The sequence below is a fragment of the Chelmon rostratus genome, chromosome 20 (assembly GCF_017976325.1).
Source record: "Chelmon rostratus isolate fCheRos1 chromosome 20, fCheRos1.pri, whole genome shotgun sequence".
NCBI classification, from domain to species: domain Eukaryota; kingdom Metazoa; phylum Chordata; class Actinopteri; order Chaetodontiformes; family Chaetodontidae; genus Chelmon; species Chelmon rostratus.
The window spans coordinates 13,032,769-13,055,935 of NC_055677.1; the positions used below are offsets into that span (position 1 = coordinate 13,032,769).

General features: G+C 40.2%; 1 protein-coding gene across 1 annotated transcript in view; it reads right to left on the minus strand.

Moving 5' to 3' along the window:
• pip4k2aa (phosphatidylinositol-5-phosphate 4-kinase, type II, alpha a) overlaps positions 1-22,371 on the minus strand; it is a 29,232-nt gene extending 6,861 nt beyond the window's left edge. Inside the window, exons 1-6 of the mRNA XM_041961204.1 lie at positions 21,340-22,371; positions 8,811-8,908; positions 8,564-8,660; positions 6,718-6,870; positions 6,223-6,369; positions 5,822-5,860 (exon numbers count right to left, since the gene is read on the minus strand). Of these exons, the coding sequence (XP_041817138.1) occupies positions 5,822-5,860; positions 6,223-6,369; positions 6,718-6,870; positions 8,564-8,660; positions 8,811-8,908; positions 21,340-21,480 (675 nt within the window). The 5' untranslated portion in view covers positions 21,481-22,371. The remainder of the gene's footprint in view (positions 1-5,821; positions 5,861-6,222; positions 6,370-6,717; positions 6,871-8,563; positions 8,661-8,810; positions 8,909-21,339) is intronic.
• Between the last annotated feature and the right edge of the window lie 796 nt (positions 22,372-23,167).

Below are 23,167 nucleotides of genomic sequence, written 5' to 3' on the forward strand. Positions count from 1 at the left end.
GACATAAAAAGTTAATGAGGACGCAGCATAAGGCCGACTGCAAGAGATAACCTGAAAGCACTTTGCGGTCCTGCCACCTAAACCGACACCTCAGCTCCTACATACATCGATCTTTCTACGCTTTCACTTTCACTCTGTCATTATTTTCCATGCCATATATTCTCAGGCTTTCTAACCGCTTCATTACATCTTCTGCCTTCTCCCAGTCATGCACAAGATTCTATCATTTTCTCTATTGCAAAGACTGCAACGAAATGTGTCCGACTCCTCAGTGGTTCACCACATCGAAGTAGTAAAGGGGAAAACAGAAAGATATATTAGAGGCAGGCAGAAAGGGTGGGTTGTCAATAAGCCTTGTAAGGCTCTGTGACAGGTGAATTTCTCCCTGTCTTTTGCGTCTCCCGTCAGCTGGTTGGAAAATGGATCTCTGCGTTTGACAATGTTGCTGTCTTGCTGTCTCAGAAGGACAAAGCTATGCCTTTCTGTAGGATTTGTGGTGTGCTAACACTTAAAAGCACCCCTCCCCTCGACCACTGTATCCAGTTATATTCCTGCTGATGTTGTCGGCCGTAGATCAACATCCACCAGCAGGTTTCACATCAGTGAAATGCTTCCGCTCTGTTAAAACTTTATTTATGCAGAACAGTTATGCAATAATATGATGAGTTACTAGCAGATCAGCAGGTTCATATCAAACACATGCAAGGCAACATGAATCAAGCACTTCGTGTGTTTTTTCATCAATGTTATATGTGAACACAGTGTAGGATGTTTATATCTACGCATAATTATCTGTTGGAATGTGTATGAGAACAACAGTTTTTGGAGTATGTAAACTGGGCATTAACAATAAAAAAGTGCGTCAAATAGTTTGCACCTGAGTGGTTTTGTCAAATGTTCTCTTTCATGACAAAACTATTGCTCTCTCTATCCTAAAAGCAGCATATCTGAAACCATTTTGGCTGTCGAAAGCTGGTCTAATTCTGGAAACAACAGACAATGTTCCAAAACTAGGAACAAACTGAGAACTGAGACACCACCAACAATACAACAATACTGAATGCTCATAAAACACTTCCACATATATTTTATTTCACTAAACAAAGGCTGCAGTCGGATGCAGGACACAAATCTTACTTGCACTCTCTTGACTCGTAAGAAACCTTTCTTCACTGACTTAAAGGACAAATCAGATCAACTTCTACTGCAGAACTAGTTAGTTTCAGTCGTTAACTGGGAATAAAAATACCAACAAAGCAAGGAAGTTCTCCCTCAGAAATGATCATCGTTCAGCAATGATCTGCTTTCTCTTCCCATCTCTGGTTCCTGAATTTCTTTTTTTTTTTCTGACCATGCAATGTGTCCTTCCAGTTCACGCCGCCACCTTAACTTTTCCACTTCTTGCTCTCCAGTGTTTCAGATACATGGTGCCGTTGAAGAGAATGGTGGAAACAAAAACAAACTGTCTGGCAAAACTAAAACTGAAACTGGCTGACAAGCTGAGCAAAAGGTGACTGTAAATGGATGAAACGTGTGCAAAATATGGCCTTGAAATAACAGTGTATCAGCTTGGAGAAGACGTGGAAACGAAAAAGCTCGGCCGTACAAAAAATAGAAATAAAAGAAGATTGGTTTAATAGATCATGCCTGGTATATGAGCCCTGGTTCTCTTACATCTCTTACGTGTTTCATGGCGCAGTAAAAGCGCGTGGCAATCCGCAGTGTTTGCAGCCTTTGCTGAACGTTACCAGATTTGGGCCGCGGGGGCACATCCTCTGGTTGGGGCGGCTGCTAGAAAAGGGGGAGCGAGGGAGGGACGGTAGGGGTGGAGGAGAGGAGAGAAGAAAGGAGAGAGGAAGGGAGGAAGGAAGTTGGAAGTAAAGGCAAAGTGTTTAAAATGTAACAGAACACAATAGTTTTTTTTTTAATTGGTAGAGGATTGGAAAGGGCATCAACGCGAAAGATCTGTACGACCGGTCAAGATGTTTAGAATGCTTTGATATATTTACAATGGCTGGGTCAAGAAAGTGTTTATCAGTATTCAACAGGTTCATCATTGACTATGTAAGTAAGTGTAATGATTTTTGCAGTTTTGCAGCACTATTTCCATGCTACTGGTTTCATTCATCAATAGGATTTAAGACTGTAAAATTTCAGAGTTATATTCTATGAATGCATGTTTCTGGTCTGCCTACACTGGTATTACGACTGTTTCCTGGCATAATGCCTGGTAGAGAAAGGAAGCAACCTGGCAGCACTACTATAAGGAGGCTAGAAGCTGGAACTACGAAGAGCAAGGAAACAACTGTAAACTGATTTGCTTTCTATGAACCTGTATTTTGCCAAGCATCTCTTCAGGTGTGAAGCATCTCTAAGGGCTTACAATTACGGATAAGGGGCTAAAATATCAAGGCGGCACACTCAGTCATACCGACACATTAAAGCCATGTGCTCCCACCCGAGATACCAGCTAGTACTACCATGAGGAGAGAGAGGAGAGTAAACAAAAACAACATAAAAATTGTAAAAGATAGCTACTGAGCAGACACCTAGTGGAGACAAGTGGTATTCCAAATACCAAGGGCCAGTAGCTATCTAATAACATACGAACACAACCTCGATATTTTCCTTGGTAACATACAAATACTGCGATCGCACGTCACCTCCACTCGTTGATAAATTGTGGGTCAGTGCCCTAAATGGATCATGGCCAGGTTTTTTGGTGGTTAACCACGAATAAAGTAAAGCAAAAATTATGTAACTAGTATGATCTGATGGGCCAAAGTAAGAGCAAATGTACCTAGTTTGGGCTCTAGTTAAGATCATTTTAGAGTAAAGAAAAGAAAAAGACACACAAAAAAAACAAATAAACGCGTCAACCCACTGACCATCTGCTTGGTAAAATGCTCTACACAAATGTGTCAGAAAGCCTGCTGCTGTTTGACAGTCAAAACCCTGACACAGCAGCTACAAGAACCGCAAACTTTATCATATAAAAATAAAAGTTCATGTCATATGTGGGTAGAACAGAACATGTTCACAATGTGCAACAGAATGAGGCTGGTGTTCATACACATCGGAATGTGTTAGAAATAATGTAACTTCAAAAAAGATGCAGAAAACATTATATACCATGCAGACGCATGCATGAAAGGGGGACGGTCATGCAGTCAGGAGAGAACCTTGCCGTGCTTGTTGTTTGTGACAGTGTGAAGCGTTTTCTTTCTTTATACACACACACTGCACCTTCTGAACAAAACAAAACACATGATTTTCCTCTTTCATTTGGCATGATGCACCCTCTTCCTCATTTTACTGACCAACTACAGTGTGTGTGCATGTTCACAAACTGACTATACTCATAGTTGCTGAGCACTTGCAGAGGGTAAGTGCAGGCAAACTTTACGTATGTCTGTACTGTGTGTGTGTGTGTGCGCGCATGTACAAAGGTGTTCTATGTGGAGAAACCAGCATGTCTCCTGTCAGATGTTGAGCCTTAGTTCTGTCTCTTAGACATGTTTCAAGTTGTGTGTGAACATGTGTGCTTGTTCAAAACAAAAGTGCGTGTGAGATCAGGTCTGATTAAAAACAGTGAATGGCTTCACCTATGGTGGCAATCACTGTTTAATGCTTTCTGTATTAGTTGCATTTCACTGGCAGGTAAAACAACCACAGGATTCCCCACAGGCCAACAGCGACAATTTGTAATCATCTCTGAATTAAGAGTCAGTTGCAGTCAGTGCTGGAGAATAACATCTTCATTAATGTTAGTTTAGCAAAAATGTACCCCGTTACCCTTAATTTCTCTCTGTAGACTCTAAATGTTGTTTTACACACACACAACTGAGCTGCAGACTAAAAGAGGTCACACAGTAGGCTGACATGCGTGTTAAATCCTCAGCTGCTTTGTTTTTCCACTCATTTTAACCCCTCACTTTAACCCCAATAACATTTTCTTTCTTCTTCCATTTACAGTAAGCTATATTTAGTTCGGGGATTCCCTTAAGTCTTCCACGCCTCACTGAACGGTGCCCCGCGATTATGCCTCTGTAAAAAAAAACGATGGAAAGTTCAAAACCTTCTGGGTCACACAAAGCTTTGCAGAGGGACATGTGGAGACATGCAATGAAAAAAATCACTTTGGACAACCATCCCATTCCAATATTGCTGTGCTGACAAGGTCAAACGAACTGTACTCCAAAGTCACAGTGTTCAAGGACACAGTCAGCAACTTCCATCACTCAAAAGGTCAAAGCCTTTTACCTATAAAACATATACTGTTTATATCTGGTAAAATATTCATTCTAACTGTAAGCTAAAAGGATTTAACAGGAAGCACAGAGAACCATCAGGTCCTTTGCAATTACACTGACACAGTTTTTTCACATTTCACATTTTTGACAGGTGACTTTGTCCAAGCAGCCAAGAGCCAAAAACTCAAAATAGCCAGTTTGACACAAATAACATTTCCATCACCATCAATCACACAAAGTCTCTTGCTCATATACACCAGTCCCACGCACACACCCACACACAGCTACACAGAAAACACATCATATGCAGGACTACTCATGAGACATCTGATTGAATAAAACGCTAAACCCAACACATACCCAGACACACACACGCACAACCCTCAGTCTTTCACACACAGACAGCAAGCAGGGGAACTAATGGACCAGCAGAAGCGAGGTTAGAGGGGATGAAGCAAATTAAAGAGACACAAATAGCGTGCAGGGGCTAGAAAGGGAATGGGGTGATGAAGTAGGTACTAACTGAAGGAGATGGATATTTGCTACTGTCATCCCCACCCATAGGGAAACAAAAGCTCACACCAAAGTTGTGGTTGTCGGGCCATTTGGGTGATGACAGTAAGCCTGGAATTGTTTGAAGCTGTGTTGGTTATTGAAACCACTGGAAACAGTTTGTTCTCGCTCTCATTCTATAGCTGTCACATGGCTTTTGATAGGCATTGAGTTCAACAATAACTGACTCAATTTCAGTACAAGACATCAGTGGTTAAATTATTTGAAAGACGGAAAAATTCTAACTTTCATGTATAGTGTATTTATAAAAAAGAAGTTTATAGAGTTTTTGAAGACTTTATAATTGGCCTTGTTCCACACACGAAAATGACACCAGAATGGAGACGTCAGCAGTGTGCAAGTGTTATGTGTCCATCTGTTCAATCCACACTCCAGACTCCAACCTCCAATATCATCAGAACCAGCTGTCCCTTTTAGCAATGTACCTCCTGATGTGCTGAAAGGACAGTGGCCTGTCCAATGGATACAAATATTTTTCGAGTAAGCTACATGAAAGATAATACAAGAAGAAAATGGGCATTGTTTATGGTCACTGATTCACTTGTTTTAATTCCTCCACAGAATATAAAAAGTGGGAGATGGCTTCACTAAATGCACGAGCATGAAAAAGTGGTTTGCATATTGACATGCAACAATGTGGTATTGCTGTGGATTGATACACTTGAAGCACATCAGTTCTAAGAGGCAGACAAGGGACGAATGCCTAAAATATTCCAGATGCTTTTTTAAAAAAATAAAATAATGGCAGTGTGGACTGTCTTGTTTATTTTCATGTGTTTGTAAATTTATGACATGTTTTTAATTGTTGCTGTGCTAATTTGATATATTCCTTTACTATGCTTTAAAACTGTAGCACTCTGATCGATTATCATTGTTTTTGTATTATTATCTCTTTAAAGTATACAGTAAAGACGTCCTGCCTGCTGAAGTTTAAACTTGTGTGGGTGGGTGTGTGTATATAACAGTGGATCCTGGCTCACGACAGGTGACTGTACCTTCTCCTTGTCGCTCGCCTCTCTTGCCACAGTGGAACCCTAAAGACAAAAGAAAGGAAATTACTCTCCATAACCCAGTTGTCACTAGAAGCACTAAAAGTCTTTTACTCACCAACCTAATTACACTTATTCCTGCAGATAGTCATTACTCTTGTGCATGTTTGAACACAGAAGCTCACCCAATTAGGCACGCAAGGCGCAATGGCTTAAAGCAGCTTAAAATGGCTCCACTCTGTTCTAAGACTGGTTTCCTAAACCCTGTTTCACAATTCTTATTATCCAGTGGATAATGCCTGTCATTTTAGAACATACAATCAAACCTTAAAGACTTTGAACTACAAACAGGCTTGTCTTTGTGTGTGTGTGTGTGTGTGTGTGTTAGATCTGTTCTCCCTTCCTACCTTGAGATCATATTTTTTGTAGACAGAAAGCCGGTGAGAAAAGACATTGCGAGTAACAATCATGTAGGTCTCATCTCCATCCACGGTGAGTCGGTACATCCCCAGAAACTGAGGCAGCAGTGTGTTGCCATGGCACTCCACGATGAACTATCAAAAGAGAGCAAGGAACATCAGTTCATGGTCCCCTTATAGTCCCAGTGTGTGCTTACTGCCTGCGTGTATGTACTGTAGTGTGGTGTATGTATACTGACACATCTTGACATGTATTTTGTACAAGCTCCTTCAGAGAATCACAGAGAAAGACAGTGTCTCTATAGTCCTGTGGTCCCTCTAAGAGATTGTTTGTTTTATTTAAAGGTTTTAGTAAAATTCAGATTCTGAGGCATTTTGAGTCTATCAAAGACACATGGTTTCAGAAAGCCTATCTTATAGAAGACTGAAGGCTTGTATTTATAAATATTATGGTAAAACCACTGTAAGATAGGCTGTTATCACCTGATGGTATTTCTTTAGAATGTTATGCATCTCGGCCACATCCTCGCTGCTGATGGTCTTGATGACGTAGCGTTTGTCATAAGAGGTATGAAAGCGGGCCCCGCTCCGTCCCTGGGCCTCACTGTTCAAGGGAGCACTGCGTGTCAGTGAGTTCTGCAAACACACAGAGCAAAGACAAAAAGACCAAACAATCATGTTTTTCAGGATGTACACACTGAGACACGATCAGTTTGTCATCTTGACTTTTTGACAATCGTTACATGTACAAATCATTTGCTTTCAGAGATCCAAGACAATGTCCTTATTTCTTGTATTTTTCTTTTTTTTAAATGGTTTGTTTTACGAAAGACAAAAAACATTTTTTGAAAAGTGCTTGTTTAACTATGAGACAGAACCCACATTAACATATTATGTTTAAACAGTTAGTGGTGAAACTAGATATTGTCTGCTGGCTGAATGGTTGAAATAGCTGCTCTTGAATGGATCCCACAATACAGCTTGTGATGCATCTACCTCCATGTTGCCTGACCGCCTCCCACTCTCCAGTCTAAACATGTGGGGTTCTGACCCCTACGCTTGCTGCCTGTCCAAACCTACACACAGACACAAACAGCTGCTGCCCAGACTTTGGAGCTCAAAAGAAACATGATCCAACACCCCTGGCTCAATGCCTCATTCTCCAAGAATTCCTCATGTCCTCTACCCTCAGTTCCCTCTCCCCTCTTTAAGTCATAGCATCTTTTCCTTGTATTGCAAAGTGAGGACTTACCTTTAAGGTGCAACCTAAGACAACTGTTAAGCAGCATTTCTGTCTTGTGTTTTCGACTAAAATTGGTTGCAGTCTTATTTCTGGAAATTCCTGAAAAGCATGGACATGTAGTGGGCTATTTACAGACCAGGTCCTGGTGTAACATGGAAGTGGTTTGTGTCACAGGCTGAAAATGGTTAAGAGGCCCTTCGCCTGAGGCTGGCATAGATGAAAAGCTTTCAAAGCAATATCCTAATGTTTTGGTTTTAGTTAGTCATTCTCTCCACCATGCATTTATCATAATGTGGGAAAAAAAAGGTTAATCTGTTTGCACTTCAGTTGCCCTCCCAAAACTTAATTTAATACTGCTAGAATTGCTCATTAAAACTAATACTGCTGCATGTCATCAAAAGAGAAGGACTGCAGCTGGTGGTACCCACTGGCTGTAATGAGGAATATTACCAATATAATTAGAAGAAATGCCAACAAGGCTGGTTTTAGTGCAAGGGCAAAAAAAAAAAAAAAAAATCACGTACCAATAAACCTTTATAACCACATTGTGACTACAGTCTCATGTAGAAAAGGAGGTTAATGTTCAGAATGTCACAACATTCCCTTGCAGTGGCCAGTGTCTTAATACCCCCAACTGCCCAATCACTGCTCACTGCAGCCAGCCGAACTCTAATGTAAACATGTGAGAAGGACAGCTGCACTGAGCTGGGACACAACGACCTCCAAATACTGCCAACTCATTGCCTGTACTGGGAATGGGGACTTAGAGAAGAGTGGAACATAAAGGAAGAGGGGGAGTGGGCTGAAACAAAAGGGGGAACAGAAAAAGCCCAATGGAGCAACAGTTGACTAGTTAAGACTAATCAAATTTGTTCAAAACTGTTTCACTATGCTTGTTGCACCAGGTGGTTATGTTTGTTGGATAAATAGAATTCAGATGCTGGGGTTCTGTACAATCATCCGACCGTCTATAAAGGCCGGTGCTCTCTTATGCAGCAATTCACACTAATCTAGTAATACAAAGATGACAAAAGAAACTACATATCTGACTCAGAAGTGGTAGTGATGTATCCAGGCTTTTCATACCAAGAAGTCCTGATCATCAATCCCAAATCTCTCTCTGAGGTTTCGAAACACCAGAGGGCAGTACTCCTTGAACTTGAAATGGCTGGGCATGTTCTCCCTGTGTGGATAAAAGATCAGAAAACATGAGTGACATAGTTTATGATATGTTCTAGCTCCTAAAGAATATATCACGGAATTATGAAAATAACATAGTGTCATTATTGTTGTGAAATTAAGCAACTATATAACACACTTAAAAAGACCTTACTTGTTAAAGAGGTGGTTGTCCACTTTGATTTTAGAATAGGCCTTGAAGTCATCTGGCATGAGCATGATGGGAATCTGAACATGGCTTAACTCATTTATCTGGACAGAAAAAAAGCATAAAGAAGGGGAGATCAGTAATGTCTGTAGGAACACAATGAAGTCTAAAAACAAGCTGCAACCTCTAGAGCTGAAAAATAAAGGTAATGTGGAAATGCCAAAAACTGCAGTTCCCTGAATGGCCACTTGAGTGTGGCTCCAAAAGCAAGTCAATCCCTTAGCCCACCATATTAAAAAAAAACTTTACAGTAGAAATAAACACAAGGCTGGTACTAAAAAAAAAAGGTTTTGCTCTCTACAGCCAATTTCCCCTTTCATGACAACTGCACAGCGGTTTAATTTTTTTTATAACTCGCTTGTTGAAATTACATTAAGGCTTATGGTCATGGATAATTAAGGGTGTGGCTGCACTGAGTGACAGCTTGTCGCAAGGTTTCAGCAACCAGGCTTCATTTGCTTGCCTCAGCTCCACCCACACTCCACCTCTTTGCCCATTTTTGGATTACCCGGGAGTTTGGTGGAGTTTGGTTCTACCAAGGTGGCAATAGCCGGAGTTACAGTCACTCAGCTTCACAACAGTTCTTCAGACACCTATGGGTTTTTGCCGTGGAGACAATGTCCATGTTTTAACAGTCTTTGTCTAAAACATGTAAGTGAAATCACGTCACATTAGAAATGCTAGAAGTTGGGTGTCTGAAAGCCTTCCAGACAAATCTGTCTAGACAATCTAGACAAAAGTCATTGATCATTAACACTGATAAACATAATGTGGTGAGCAGTAAGATCAACATTGAAAGGAATGTCTGTAAATACAGTGGCAGAGCCGGATGTGGAAAAACCATAACATTTACTTCGTTTGTTGCAAGCATGGTAGTTGAGCTTTGCAACCATTGTAGATTTCTTTATACATTTCCTTGAACATGTTACTATAGTATCTTAAAATGTTATCACAGGACTTCTGCAGATATTCAACCATGTGCTCGCTGTGACACCATGTGACACGTCTCACCTCAACTCATGTGACCTTTTCACAATATTATCCAACCCAATAGAGTGCAGCAGATTGATGCAAAGATCAGCATTCACATTGTCATTCACCTACAGTCTGTGATGCACTATTTTCTAATCACCTAGTTTGAGTGTGATCATGACTAAAGAGCAGATACTCACTTCTCTTTCTATGTGTGAGGACATTTCTCTTTATCTGCATTTCTCTCTATGTGCATGTTAAAATGCAAATTTAAAAAAACAGAGAACTCATCTTTTCAGTGCTCACACCTTACTCCTTTTCAGATACATAATGTGTCACAAGCAAACCAGGACTGTGAAGACAGTGTGAGGAAACTGCCCACAGAAAGAACCACTTTACTTTGAGTTTCCAGAGTGGATATGTCTTTGAAGTGTTATATGACATATTTGAGATTTAAGTATGACCATATTTCAACTAGACGTTGTGTATTATTAGCTGCATAGACTGCTAACACTTAAATGATTATGACTGATTACACATTTATGGTCATGATAGTCATCAACAAAATGCAAAAGTACAGAAGGCTTCAATCAACCTTGCACACAACAAACAGCGGGGTTTCAAACACATAAGGTACATTGCAGGAGTTTCCATTTGGAGCTGGCCATGCGTCACATTGCTGTAATACATAGACCTGACATTTGTTATGACTCAGGCACAGCTTGCTACAAATATAATGTGTGTGTGTGTGAGTGTGTTTGTGTATGCATTGTTGGCTGCAGGCAGGGGTGCTGGCAGGTTGCGTTAATCTATTAATAACCTGTCATTCCACCAAGCGCACTTGAAAAATAGGTCCACTGGATAAACTCAAACACTCAAACGTTGATTGACTAAAACATTAATCACAAACCATGTGTGTTCTTCTACAGTACAGTCCCACATGTACTTCAAGCTTTATACACTGCTCACAGCTAGGATCGTGCAGACAGACAAGAGGTGGTGTCAAATCACAATTCCAGCAGCTGCCTTAGAGGAATATTTTTTTACCATTGGGGATTGACTTTGGCCCTGTAATGCTGCAGGAGTATTATAGCAGATGGCGCAGAGAATGGCCTCAGCATGACTGACTGACCCATGAAAGCATTTGGCATACTTCAGGTGGCCATTAAGGAGTACGCTTTTTAAGACAGTGTGCCTTCACCATGTTCATGATATTAAAGCTCATGATTTTGTTTTAGACCAATACAATGGATGTGTAATACTTTAATAAATTGGATGATTACAGCTATCTTAATGCCAACCACCTCGTTATTATTAACAGGCTGACCTTAGAAGAAAAACTAATGGATTCCATGGCTTCTCAAATTAATATATTCCTATATTCAGAGCTGGAGTTTTAACATTAAGGATTGCAGAATAGTCTGTAAGACAATGATCTATGCAAGTTAACTGGAATGTGTTATCTATTCCTTTCTACTATTTCACTGGCCCACTCTTAGGATTGATGTTATTTCTCTGACCAGGCAGAGGAGATGATATTCTGTATGCTGACTAATCTTAATGCTGAAGTCTGCAAGAGCTTGTCCAGTGACGGGTAAAGGTCTGCCTTTGTACACTATTTTAACTTTAACAAACTCAGTAAATATGCACAAATTGAGCACAGTAGCTTTTCAAGAACAAAACTATTTACTGCATACAGCACCTTGAAATTGTCTTTCTAGAGGTGAGAGTTACAAGTCAGACTGAAAATCCCTGCATCTTAAATATCCTCTAGGATTATTGTATGTTAAGGAAAAAAAAAACAAGAAGAAGGACGAAAACACAGACAGAAGATAGACTGACAGCAGCAGAGAATTATTAGGACAGAAACCTTTGAGAAAAAGACAGAAAAAAAAGCAAGCGCATCTGAAAAGAGAGAGAAAGTGTGAGAAAAAAAAACAAACAAACTATTAGGAGGGCATTAAAGAGACACAGCAAGCAGAGTCCACAGATGCCATATCCAAGTGTGTTTCAGTGCCCTGACGTGACAGGCACAGACGTCACAGTGATGCTATGGCACAGATGAATCCTGGGTACTCAGTGGGGAGATGTCGCCTAATCAACAAAGCTGTGTTTCACACAAGGGTAGAAACAATGCCTGATCTTAACAAGTACACATGCAGGCCTGCGAGGACACTTGTGCACCAAAGCTTAATGCAAGTCACAGAAATAAAAATTTGTAGAAAAATGGGGTGAACATTTCTGTTCGAATAAAAAAGGTATAAATGGTTCCCTCAAGGGACTCAGGAAACAATCTGCAACAGTTTGAAACTTACTGTTTAACTGGCAAATGTTCCTGTTCTGCAATTAAATTCATGCTTCCCTAAAAAAACTGTAAAGAGAAAAAAAATCATTAGGCTAGGCTATTTTCACAGATCTTGCTTTTGACACTTCACTGTTATATACCATTTGTTGTTTTGGAAAGTAGGCACAGCACTGATTTTTTACATAGAGGTTTTGCCTTGGCGCTAAATGTTTTTGCAGGTGCCTGCAAGGAGGTGTGACGAACCCAGTATGTCAGCCTAATCATCACTGGGTTACAGAATCCACATTAAATAACACATGTAGTACTCCTATTTTATCTGCTAGGCTCTTGCCATAATTCTATCTTAAGTATAGTATTTTTCTTATGTTTTGTTTTTAATCGGATGCCTCCAGCATATCTGCATATCTTCCTGTAGCTATCAAACTTACAAATTTCACACCACCACTTCCTGTTTGTCTCCATGGTGATGAAGACTGGTTTTCCGGCCCACAGTGAAGCAAGTGCGTGCCGTTGCTCCATTGGACAGGAAGTTAGTGAAAAGAGCGTGCTCTGTCAGCAGTGTGGCACAACCTTATCTCTCAGAACAGTAACAGAAGACGCAGATGACAGCCCACTGATAGTGTTGACAGCAGTGAGACTGAAACACTTTTTACTTGGTAAAGAAATCTGGATTTAATAATACAAAGGATAGGGTCATTTTTTATTCGCAAGATAAAGTAGGGTAGTGAAAATATTAGAGCGGAGAGAAACCTCGCCCAAAGTTAGAAAGGACAGAAGCAAGACTAATCAGGCATGCAATCAGGATGTATAGCCTGGAGGGAGACATTTGACAATGAACAGGGAAGCTATGAGCATCATACTTTTATCTTGTCTCATTTCTGATAACTCTGTAACTGTCTTGCTACTTGAATGTGTCACCAATGTAAAAAGCAAAAATATAGTGATGTGGCAATTCTGTCAAATTCCTGTTGAAATGTACCTTTTTTACTCAGATTGATATTCAATGTTTGAGCCAATCTATATTTCTATAATATTTTATTTCTGCAAAATGGCTAATTTAAACTCATTGCTTGCATGGCACACATGTAAAACTGATGCCGCTATTCATATTTTGCACTGCATGGTTCACTTGCTCACAATGCTGCAGTTTCAGTGTCATCAAAACATGGAAAAAAAAACAAAAACAAAAAGCAACCTGGACTGGTCCTCATCTGATCAACAGGATTGGAAACCATATTAATATTTAATAACTGTACGTCACATGTACTAACAATCCAACAATGCCACAGAAAAAAATCTACTGATGTACTGCAATGCTGCTGCAGACAACAGTCTTGAAATTACGGGTTTATTATGAATTGGACTGGACTGTTGCTGGTGCTACCCCAATACAATCTTCAGTCCAGTCATATTTTTAAGTAATAAACAAAACTGGACCAATGCCAGTTTGAAGAAATAACATTAGTGTTTAAGTGAAGACATATAACAGCCAATAAGGGAGATTCATAATCTCAAAAGAGACTTTTTAAACATGATAAAAAGCAGAGTTGAGAAAACCTTGTAACATATTTTTCAGTGTTCTAGTATCAAGCTGTCTATTATGTGGGGGGAAATAAGACATGTGATCTAAAGAAGCAACTCTGAGATAGTATGGTGGGTTAGCGTTGGCTTCCTCTGTGTCTACTTACAAGATTACACAGTCTAAGTGGCTCTGATTAAAGTGTAATCAAGACAGACTAAACACGCAGTTAACGAATATATAAAGGTGCAAATATACACCAATTTGGAAAAAGCTGTGTTCCAATCATTGCTGCACAGCTGTATTTGGCGCAGTACCTTTTACCTTCGAAACTCATCAGCATACTCATCAAAATGTTTGCCCAAATAACACACACACACACTTTTTAGGGAGTGGTTCAAACAAACCACTGTGCCTTAATCAATTTCTGTACTGGAAGACCCACTGACCACAACATGACATTTTATTCATAAACTGCAAAGACAATCATATGAAGTATAGATATACCCAGCTACGTGGAGATATGCCCTTTCACAGTCAAACAGTGGGCATTAAAGGTCACCTATAGTTGCAGTAGATTGTACTGAGCATGCACTTGACCTTTCATGAACCAATTAACAGGGCTATTGCATCATCATCTAACCTGTTATGAATTCGGGTACCATTTATATTATTTAGCAATTTTAACAATATCCAAATAAAGGAGAATACAGCTTAGCCCGGGGTCAAACTCATGCCCCTGTATGTGGAAAACCCTAAAAACAGTACAACAATGGTAACTGGGTGTGTGCATTAAGGATTTGTTGCCTAGCCCATGAAAAGGAATGAATGCAAAACAGGATGAATATAAAAAAAAATTAAGGCTGTGAAATGTACCATTATCAGTGTTTTATTTATCAATACATGTGAAATGTAAAAACCCTGATAAATTACGTCTACATACTGCAATATTTCCATTTCACACTCTTAGAAGTCTTTAAATAACTGATCAAAGCACTTTGTTCAAGGTACTTCATATAGCAAATGAATATACATTTTAATTGTTAATACCTTGACACAAGAAACACCTTAATTGTATGCATTTTCTCTACACTTTATCTCATCATTGGTATAGCAGTCCTTAAATGTCTTTAGAGAGTATGCGTGAAAACAACTTCTGGTTTAAACCACCCATAATGATCAGTCCTTTCAATTGAACTTAAAATGCAACCATGATAGCCTGTCTATGACCAAATTCTGTGGAGTAACTTTGACAACATCAGTGTCAAGGGTAGCCCTTATGCCCTTTCCTCCCTGTGCTCAGAACCACAGCATGGAGAGGTCAGTCATAATGAGGCCACACTGATGATAAAAGTGGAGCAGCGGTAAGGCAAAAGGACTGCTGCATCTGTGTGTGCAGGTGAGAGAGACAATGACACAGAGAGAGGACAAATGCACAAACCACCTGAGTAAGACACCTGTAGTGCAATTAAAAGATTACGGTAGTCATCCCTGGAATTGTGAGACGTCTGCATTCACGTCTAACAGCTCATTCTAGTCTATTTTAGTCAGTGTCAGTCACTCAATCACACACGCTCAAGTGCTGAGGAAACGAAATGTGTGTTTCCAGTAGACTATGCCAGGTATACCAAACCTATACAGTGTATAGTTAAGGTAAATATTTTTCAATGTCAGTACCGTCTCACAACAAACATACTCAAATCCATGTTGAAACACTAAATGATTAATGACTAAGCGGGAAATAGGTTACACATTTTGTAGTTGTCATCAACAGGTACATACACACACAGCCAGCTCAGCAAGTCTCTTGTGAAGTCAGTGAAAGGATATAGTGGTTTAGACTGACTGAGCAACAAACAGGCTTATGGTATATGGCCCCTGTCCTGTTGGGTGAATCAAGCTGCTTGGCAACATGTCGTGCTGCATTTGGGCAAGGAGTGTGCCACACACTGACTGCAATAAAGGACGCATACACACAAATGTGCAAGAATTCATGCAGGAGCGAATAAAAAACAAAATATTTTGTTTGAAGTTTGAGCGCGCACACACACACACACACACACGCTTTCAACAAGTTCCTCTATCTGTCGTTGCCTCAGGGTGCCAGGATGTAAGGGCCCAGCTTTTCTGTTTTCTTCACCCATAATCATCACACATATTAGCTGTAGGTCGCTCCTGCAGATATTTTTAGAATTCCCCTCTTATGCAATCCACAGAACCAGACATAGCTACTCTGAGTCACACAGAGAGGCAGGACACAGCAAAGAAAGTAGAGAGAGGGAAAAGTGAGCCAGCTAGACAGGATGACACAAAAAGGGGCAATGACAGAAATAGTGAATGAACCTGCAGGATAGGGAGAGTTTAATGGAGAGACTGAAAGACAGGAGTGACACTAAAACAACAAGGAAAACCTAAAACCTAAACAAAGCCCAAAATAAAAAGGGAAGGGAAGACTTAAAACCAAGACTTGCATAAGATTTGCCTAAACTATACAAAGTCTTGGAAAATCCCAACAAATAAATTCAATGATATTTCATTTGCGACTTAAATGACAGCTTCGTTTAGCATACTTTTCACACTATGAAATTAAAAGGCCTGCTTTTTTTCTTGAAAAGGTATCTTGGAATTGTACTTAATACAAATAAGGAGACTTTTTAACAACAATTCTACTGTCTCTAGATATGTGACAATAAAAAGCCATGTGAAACAAGAACTCAACACAGTTATCTTCTTTACTTTAAAAGGACAGGGGCAAGTTATGTGCAACAGCAGGTTAGGGGCTGCTGGACTCAAAGCTATGGTTACACAGTGGGTGCCTTAAACTGTGATAATGCAACTTTTCAGCCAGTGACAAATCTACACAAAACCATCAGTGGAAAACATTCATACATCTCTATTCCAAAAGTGCACTCAGACACCTCAAGAACTTACAAAAATAACCGACAAGCCAGGGCTATATCCCTTTTACAGATTCACAAATTATGTGAAGGCGTAGATTCTGATCCGTTTTCCACTGCAGAAACAAAACTCCTGACACAAGGTGTTCAGCACCTTGAAACATTTTTATACTTAGTTTGTCAAAGGCAGAAGGAAGATTGTATCTTTCTCATAAACTAGAATTTTCAACATGCTGTTATGGACGAATAAATGGCAATAAATCCAGCAATAGTCTGGGCTGTCCCAGGTGTCTGATCCAACTAGTTTACGCCAGTAACTATAAAAGGCTTAAGACTGCAGTCTGCAAAGGTTTTGAAACATTGGCCCAGTGCAGATGTTTTACCAAGATGTATTTTTTCTTTAAGAATCAAAACAGTGCAATAATTCAGCCCTAGGATGTTTTGTCTTTTTAGGATCACTTACTTTCGGGTTCAAACATGACAAGGGTGTTAATGTACTACAGAGCCAAAACCTACAGGGTTTTTAGGGCCCTATGATTTCCAAGAGGCAGAATTCATGGACGGAATTTCAGAATTTCCTAATAAAATGGAATCAAATGAAAACGTGGAAAATTGTGGACACTGCCAAAATGTAGATGCAACTTATAAAAATCAGGGCTTTCCCTACGGTTATAAACATTTTTTCACAGTGCCTAAACTCTGAGAGAGAGAGGCAGCATGGTAGCAAGATGCTCATCACTTCAATAAACTCATTTTATTAATCTGCTTATATAGTCTTTCTGATGACAAAATGTGCTTAAATGATAAAACAGATAAAACATGTATTTGGAATAAAATAAAATGGAATCTGGAAAAATTAGAACTGATTTCATATGGCCCTAGGTTTTTTTGTTTATACTTGCATATGAGAGCTACTAAACTCATTAAGCTTATACAGCATTAGTGCAAAATACAACCAAAAAAAATTAGTCAACTTGTTAGCATATCCAGGGGGTTATAAGTGTGCTTTGTCTCTACTCTGTTCATGTTCGCACATATTCAGCATGTCTGTGAGGGAAAGATGTTAGGTGAGGCAGAAGACTACTTTCACAAGGATAAAATAAATGGGGGAAAGAGACTAAGGAATACACTTTGGGGCACACCAATCATGCTTTTGTAATGATGAGTTTGGATTGATTTTGTAGACTCTAGTTTGTTTGAGCTTTTGCACCCACTGCGCTTCAGAGCTTGCCATTGGAAAAAAAAACTTTTTAGCTTTGGCCTAAATCCATTTCTGTAAAATCATGAGCTATGTAACCTATTCAGACTCTGAGGGATGCAAGCAAAATTTCACAGAATTAGGATTAAAGTAAAAATGGGCTACCTGTCAGCAAAGGTTATTTTCAGCAAGCTGTCACACACCTTTTGCCACACACAAAAACTTCAAAATGCATATCACTGGCTTTTCTTTGTCATAACATAAGAATGATTCTGAACGCACTGGGCCATATAAGCGTCTCATTTATTTCTATGCATCTTGGCAGTATATCTAAATCATTCTACATGACATATTTGCTTTATTGGACAAATACAGAGGTAGTATCTGTGGCTCTTCTCTATTGTCTAGAGTAACTAGCTGGCACAGGGTGATAACACTATATTAGGTCTGGTTTTCAGGAGGAGCCAAAGTGGATGCTTTTGACTGACAAGCCACAGTAGATATGGGGGGTTGGGGCTACATTTTGCAGAACATGTGCATGTGTTTGCATGTTTCCTCTGCATTCTCAGGCCTCCCCCTTTATTCATTCCTTTGCAGTGTCCTGTTATTTACAGGTTGAGGTTACTTTCGCAAACACTATCCTGTAAAGTATCCTGACAACACTTCCAAACTGCAGCCCTCATACCCTCTGGCAGCAACTCGGCGACTCAACCTGGTGACCAGGGATTGAATGCCATTTTTATGTTGCCAATTGTATGAGAAACAGAGTACCTCATCAAGTAATGGGAAAAACTGCAGAGGAGGTAGCCTAAGGCATAAGAAGGAAATGTGCTGGCGGCAGCCCTGCTCCGTGTTACGCAATCCAAGAGAACAGTTTGAACATGTCAGATTCTCCAAACTTGTGTAGGTTTTTATGGTTGTCAGTGGCCCATTAGCCCACAGTTCTAGGACTCCTGATTAAGAAAGAGGAAGTTTTTGAGGAGCCTTGATTACTCACTCTTTTGGACATGCATGGAAAGACAGATGATCTAAATGATGTCAATCCATTTAACTCTGAATAAAGATTTCAAGTGAATTCAAAATTTAACACTTGCAGTATTGACAGTCATTGCAGCATATAACTATATCATGGAAAGAAAACAGAAGTAAAATGATGTTTTAAAGTTGTGATTAATTTTACAGCTATAACATGACAAAAATCGCACGGTGTAAGCCTATACACAAGCTGTATTCAAACAGCATTCATTCTCTGCTAAACAGCCTCATCCTGCATTACAAAAGTATGCAGTTAAAACAACCAAAGAGTTAAAAGAGCAATGGCCAAGCCGAGAGGAAACACTGAATTTTTCAAAAAAAAGAACCAATTAAGTATGTATGAATGTTACGAATAAAGGAAATACACAATTTCCTAAAAATATCATAAAAACACACCTCTGATGCAATACTCACTGAAAATAATCTGCTCAAAATCTCAAATCGCACATTTTACACAAACTTCCTGAAGTTACTGCAGTCACTATTTGGGTTAATTGTATAATTGATCAGTTGTTCTCTACTGTTATTGTTATGCACTGAATATAGCATGAAATATTCAATAAAATATATGCCACTTAGTCAGGGATTATCAATTTACTAAATGACAAAAAAGGGTCCCTTAAGGAAAAAGGTTGGGAAGTACTGGTCTGTCTGATATACAGCTAATGTCAATGTTCATCATTCTCAGGCATTTCAAGTGACATTGAAAAGGTGAACGATTAATGAGCACTGCATCACTGCATAAAGGCAAACCTCTTGTGTACCTTACTTCGCCCCCTTCGGCTTAACACCAAAGCCAATTGACTGTAATCTATCAACAGACAACATTTTAGATACCGAATAACAGATTTGGATCTTAAGCTGTCTTAGCCCCACATACATCAGTCTACTTCAAGGCAAAATCAAATGCTACTGTCTAAATTGAAACTGAAAAGTGAACATGCCTAGCATCTGTCATTCTGATGTCCACCAAACACCCCAGGATTCCTCAACCCAATACAGTAGAGTAGGAGTAGAGCTGCAATGATTAGTCAGTCCAAAAAAATAATTTTCTTTTAAATGACGAATTGATTAATCAACGAATTATTGCAGATCTAAATTATTTAATATGCCATGGGAAACAGTATAACATCATGATAATCCAGGCAGACCACATCAACAAAGACAGTGATCACAAATTGAAACATACTAAAATGAATATGCCAGACATAGTATTTAGTATACAGGAAGTTGAATAACTGAAATTGGCATGCAACCTCGACATTATCCACTTTTGGAGTAACGTTTACAGCAGCTATTCAGTTTCACAAAGGGTTTATGCAATGTCAATCCCCTGTAGTTACTTAGAATTAGGCTCTTGAAGATAGATGTCCAAAAATAGCATTTCTCTGACCCATTAACTTAAACTAAGTCAACCTGATGTGTGTTATAGAATTAGTCAAAACTATATTTCTAACAAGATGAGGAATTCTGAATTAATTTGCTAAGCAGCTCTACACCACTGCCACATACTACAAAACCAAGAAGGACAACAACCGACAGACATAGATACAGAGCAAGAAAGCAGAGCAGTACTCTGCATAACAGGGCCAAAATCCTATTATATTTTAAATGAACTATACTATTGTCGTTTTTTACACCACTGTCTACTCTATGGGAACAATTTCATACCAACATATAAATAGACATTTATATACTGAAGGAATATGTGAGTGATGCTGCTCACTCAATGCTCAGATCCTTTTGTTTACACATTGGAAAGCAGTTCTCCTCAATCTAAAACACCAGATAAAACCTTCAGTAAACAGCCTTGTTTTACTGTAATAACCATGTTATGATAACTATAAGCACGATGAGTAAAGGGTGTATATCAATAAGACTGCAAGAGTGAAGACATTTAAAGCAATCCAGATTATAGATTAAATGCCTTAGTCTGTTAAGCGAGCACAATCTCTTGTCTGATAATAAAATGTGTAAAACATCATAAATAGTTTAACACTTGAGATTTGCTGCCAGAAATATCTGTATGTCCTCTACAGGCCAAGTGTGCGCTCTCTCCAACATATGAATGCTGGGCCAGTGTAAATATTCGGCAAAGGAAGAGAAAGAGAGCAGAGATAAGCTGTCTCGCATGGGAAGATCTCTCATGACACAGGGCCCTAGGAGCTTATCCTACATGTGCACAACAGGAAGCCAAACACACACACACACTGCTCAAACACACGCGCGCGCGCGCGCGCGCACACACACACACACAGTTTTAGTACTTAGATCAAATGCATACATGCATATATCATGCAAACTGTACAAAAATCACTAAAGCAAACACAAGCAATGATTTGCTGAACGAGTTCAGCGCACTTGCAGCCAGTCACACAGCAGAGCCACAACAGCCAACCGCTGGGCAGCTGTCATCTCGTATTTGTCAATCAACTGCAATAACGCAAAGGCTGATAGCTGACAGCAAGTAGGACTTAATGTGGCACATCAAAGGGTTGAGGGGGACAGAACTGTGGATCACCATGTGGACATTAGATGTTCTGACTCACCGAATGGTTGACTCCCCACATAACCACGCTGAGCAGGGGATCGCTGGCACGGAAGAGCTTCACTTTCTGAGCAACGAAGTGTTTCTTCTTGGTCTTCGTTTTGCTCGCAATAGATGCGGCAATACTGCTCGCCGAAGCCATCTTTAAGTAAACTGGCTGGTTATTGCAGTCTGTGCGATAATCTTGACAGAGTGTCTTCCCTTGAAGCTGGCACAGTGGCCACCAGCTCACGACTCTGTTACGCCAATACTATTCATTTAGCCAGCACGCAAAATCAAAGTGCCCCCAATTCTTTTCTTCATCCAACGTCCCACACAGCTTGGCTGACGCTATGGCCCTACCTTGACGAGGACTAATATGAGAAAATACAATCTGTTAAAGCTAATACTGCTGCTCTCCTTCGCCTACCAGTCCGCCGCTTCCTTCAGCCCACATCATAAGTCACCTCTCTTCCTTCCTTGACTCGTCTGGAGCTCTCCGCACCCCTGCGATGTGAGGTCTCACTGAGCTGGCGTTAGCATAGCCGAGTGGCTTGCTAGCGAGCTAACATCAACCGTAAATTTTGTAAAATTAATAAACGCGCAAAACAAGAACAATGCGAAGCCCCGTGGAAAAAAGAAACACAAATTAGCATCCAGCTCTAAAACATATTATACAAATGACACAACAGTGGTGCTGAATGGCTAACTAAACGCTCTTGACCACCAGCTAACGTTAGCCCCTCCGACCTTCGCTAGTGAGCCAGCTATGAAACGCTAGCCAACTGACGGCACAAAGCAGAACAAGACTCCGCTCAGCAGCTAGTTACCATTAGCCTGCGAGCTAACCATTATTAACATTAGCTAGCAGCTCCGAACTAGCAGGCGGCTCAACCCTCCTACGCTTTTGTGGTCAGTCCGTAGAGATGACAGGGGTGTCATGTCGTATTCTTGGCCCGTTTAAATTAAAACGCCGAGGAGCAGTTATCGAGACGTAAAATCAGCGTGTGGTCAACTCCGTCTGCAGCATTGGAGTTCATGTGTGCAGCTGTCAACTGACAGCTCGACGGAGGAGGGGAGGTGACTGCCTGCGCTTTGCAGTGTCTGCTGCGCTGATTCGCTGCAACCCCCTCCCTCCGCTGGATCTATGCTACTTCTCCGTGCTTTTTAACAACACACAGGAGTCGTCTCAAAATTTTCATTTCGATTTCAGTTACATACTGACGACTGACTGAAATGAATCACAAGTGAAAATGTGGCATTTACAAGACGACTATTAACATCTTCAGGGTGGGCCTATGGATGTGAGCGCGCGTGCGTGGGCGCGCGTATTTGCAGCTCGTGTAGCCCAATAGTAACGCATTAGCAGAGAAACCTGTATCATCCCAGCCGTCCCCATCCTCGGTTTGCTTTAGTTTAGATAAATGTGTGGCTCATTTCAGGCACCAGAGCGATAATGCCCTACACTACCAGAGGTAATGTCTTTAGAGGTCATCCGGTTTTCTGGTGCACACTGTGCTGTTTCCATTGGCACATTGCTGTGTCAGGGCCTCTCCGAGAGCAGGAGGCATCACTGTGCTGATGCTGTATAGGCCTTGAGCTCATTTGTTTTATGACTCACTCTTCACAGCAGCGCATTTACCTTAATAGCCTTCTATTCCTATGACCTGCACAGAACCACCCCCTCAACACATACGTGTACAAGCCACACTCACGCACACAATGACTTTTCCGTATTTCCCCCGTTCATTTAATACATGATTTAGGCTGCTTACGCAAATTTGAATTATACTGTGATTGATTATTTGTCGATCAGTACACAAACACAGGAAGACAACTGATTCAGGTCT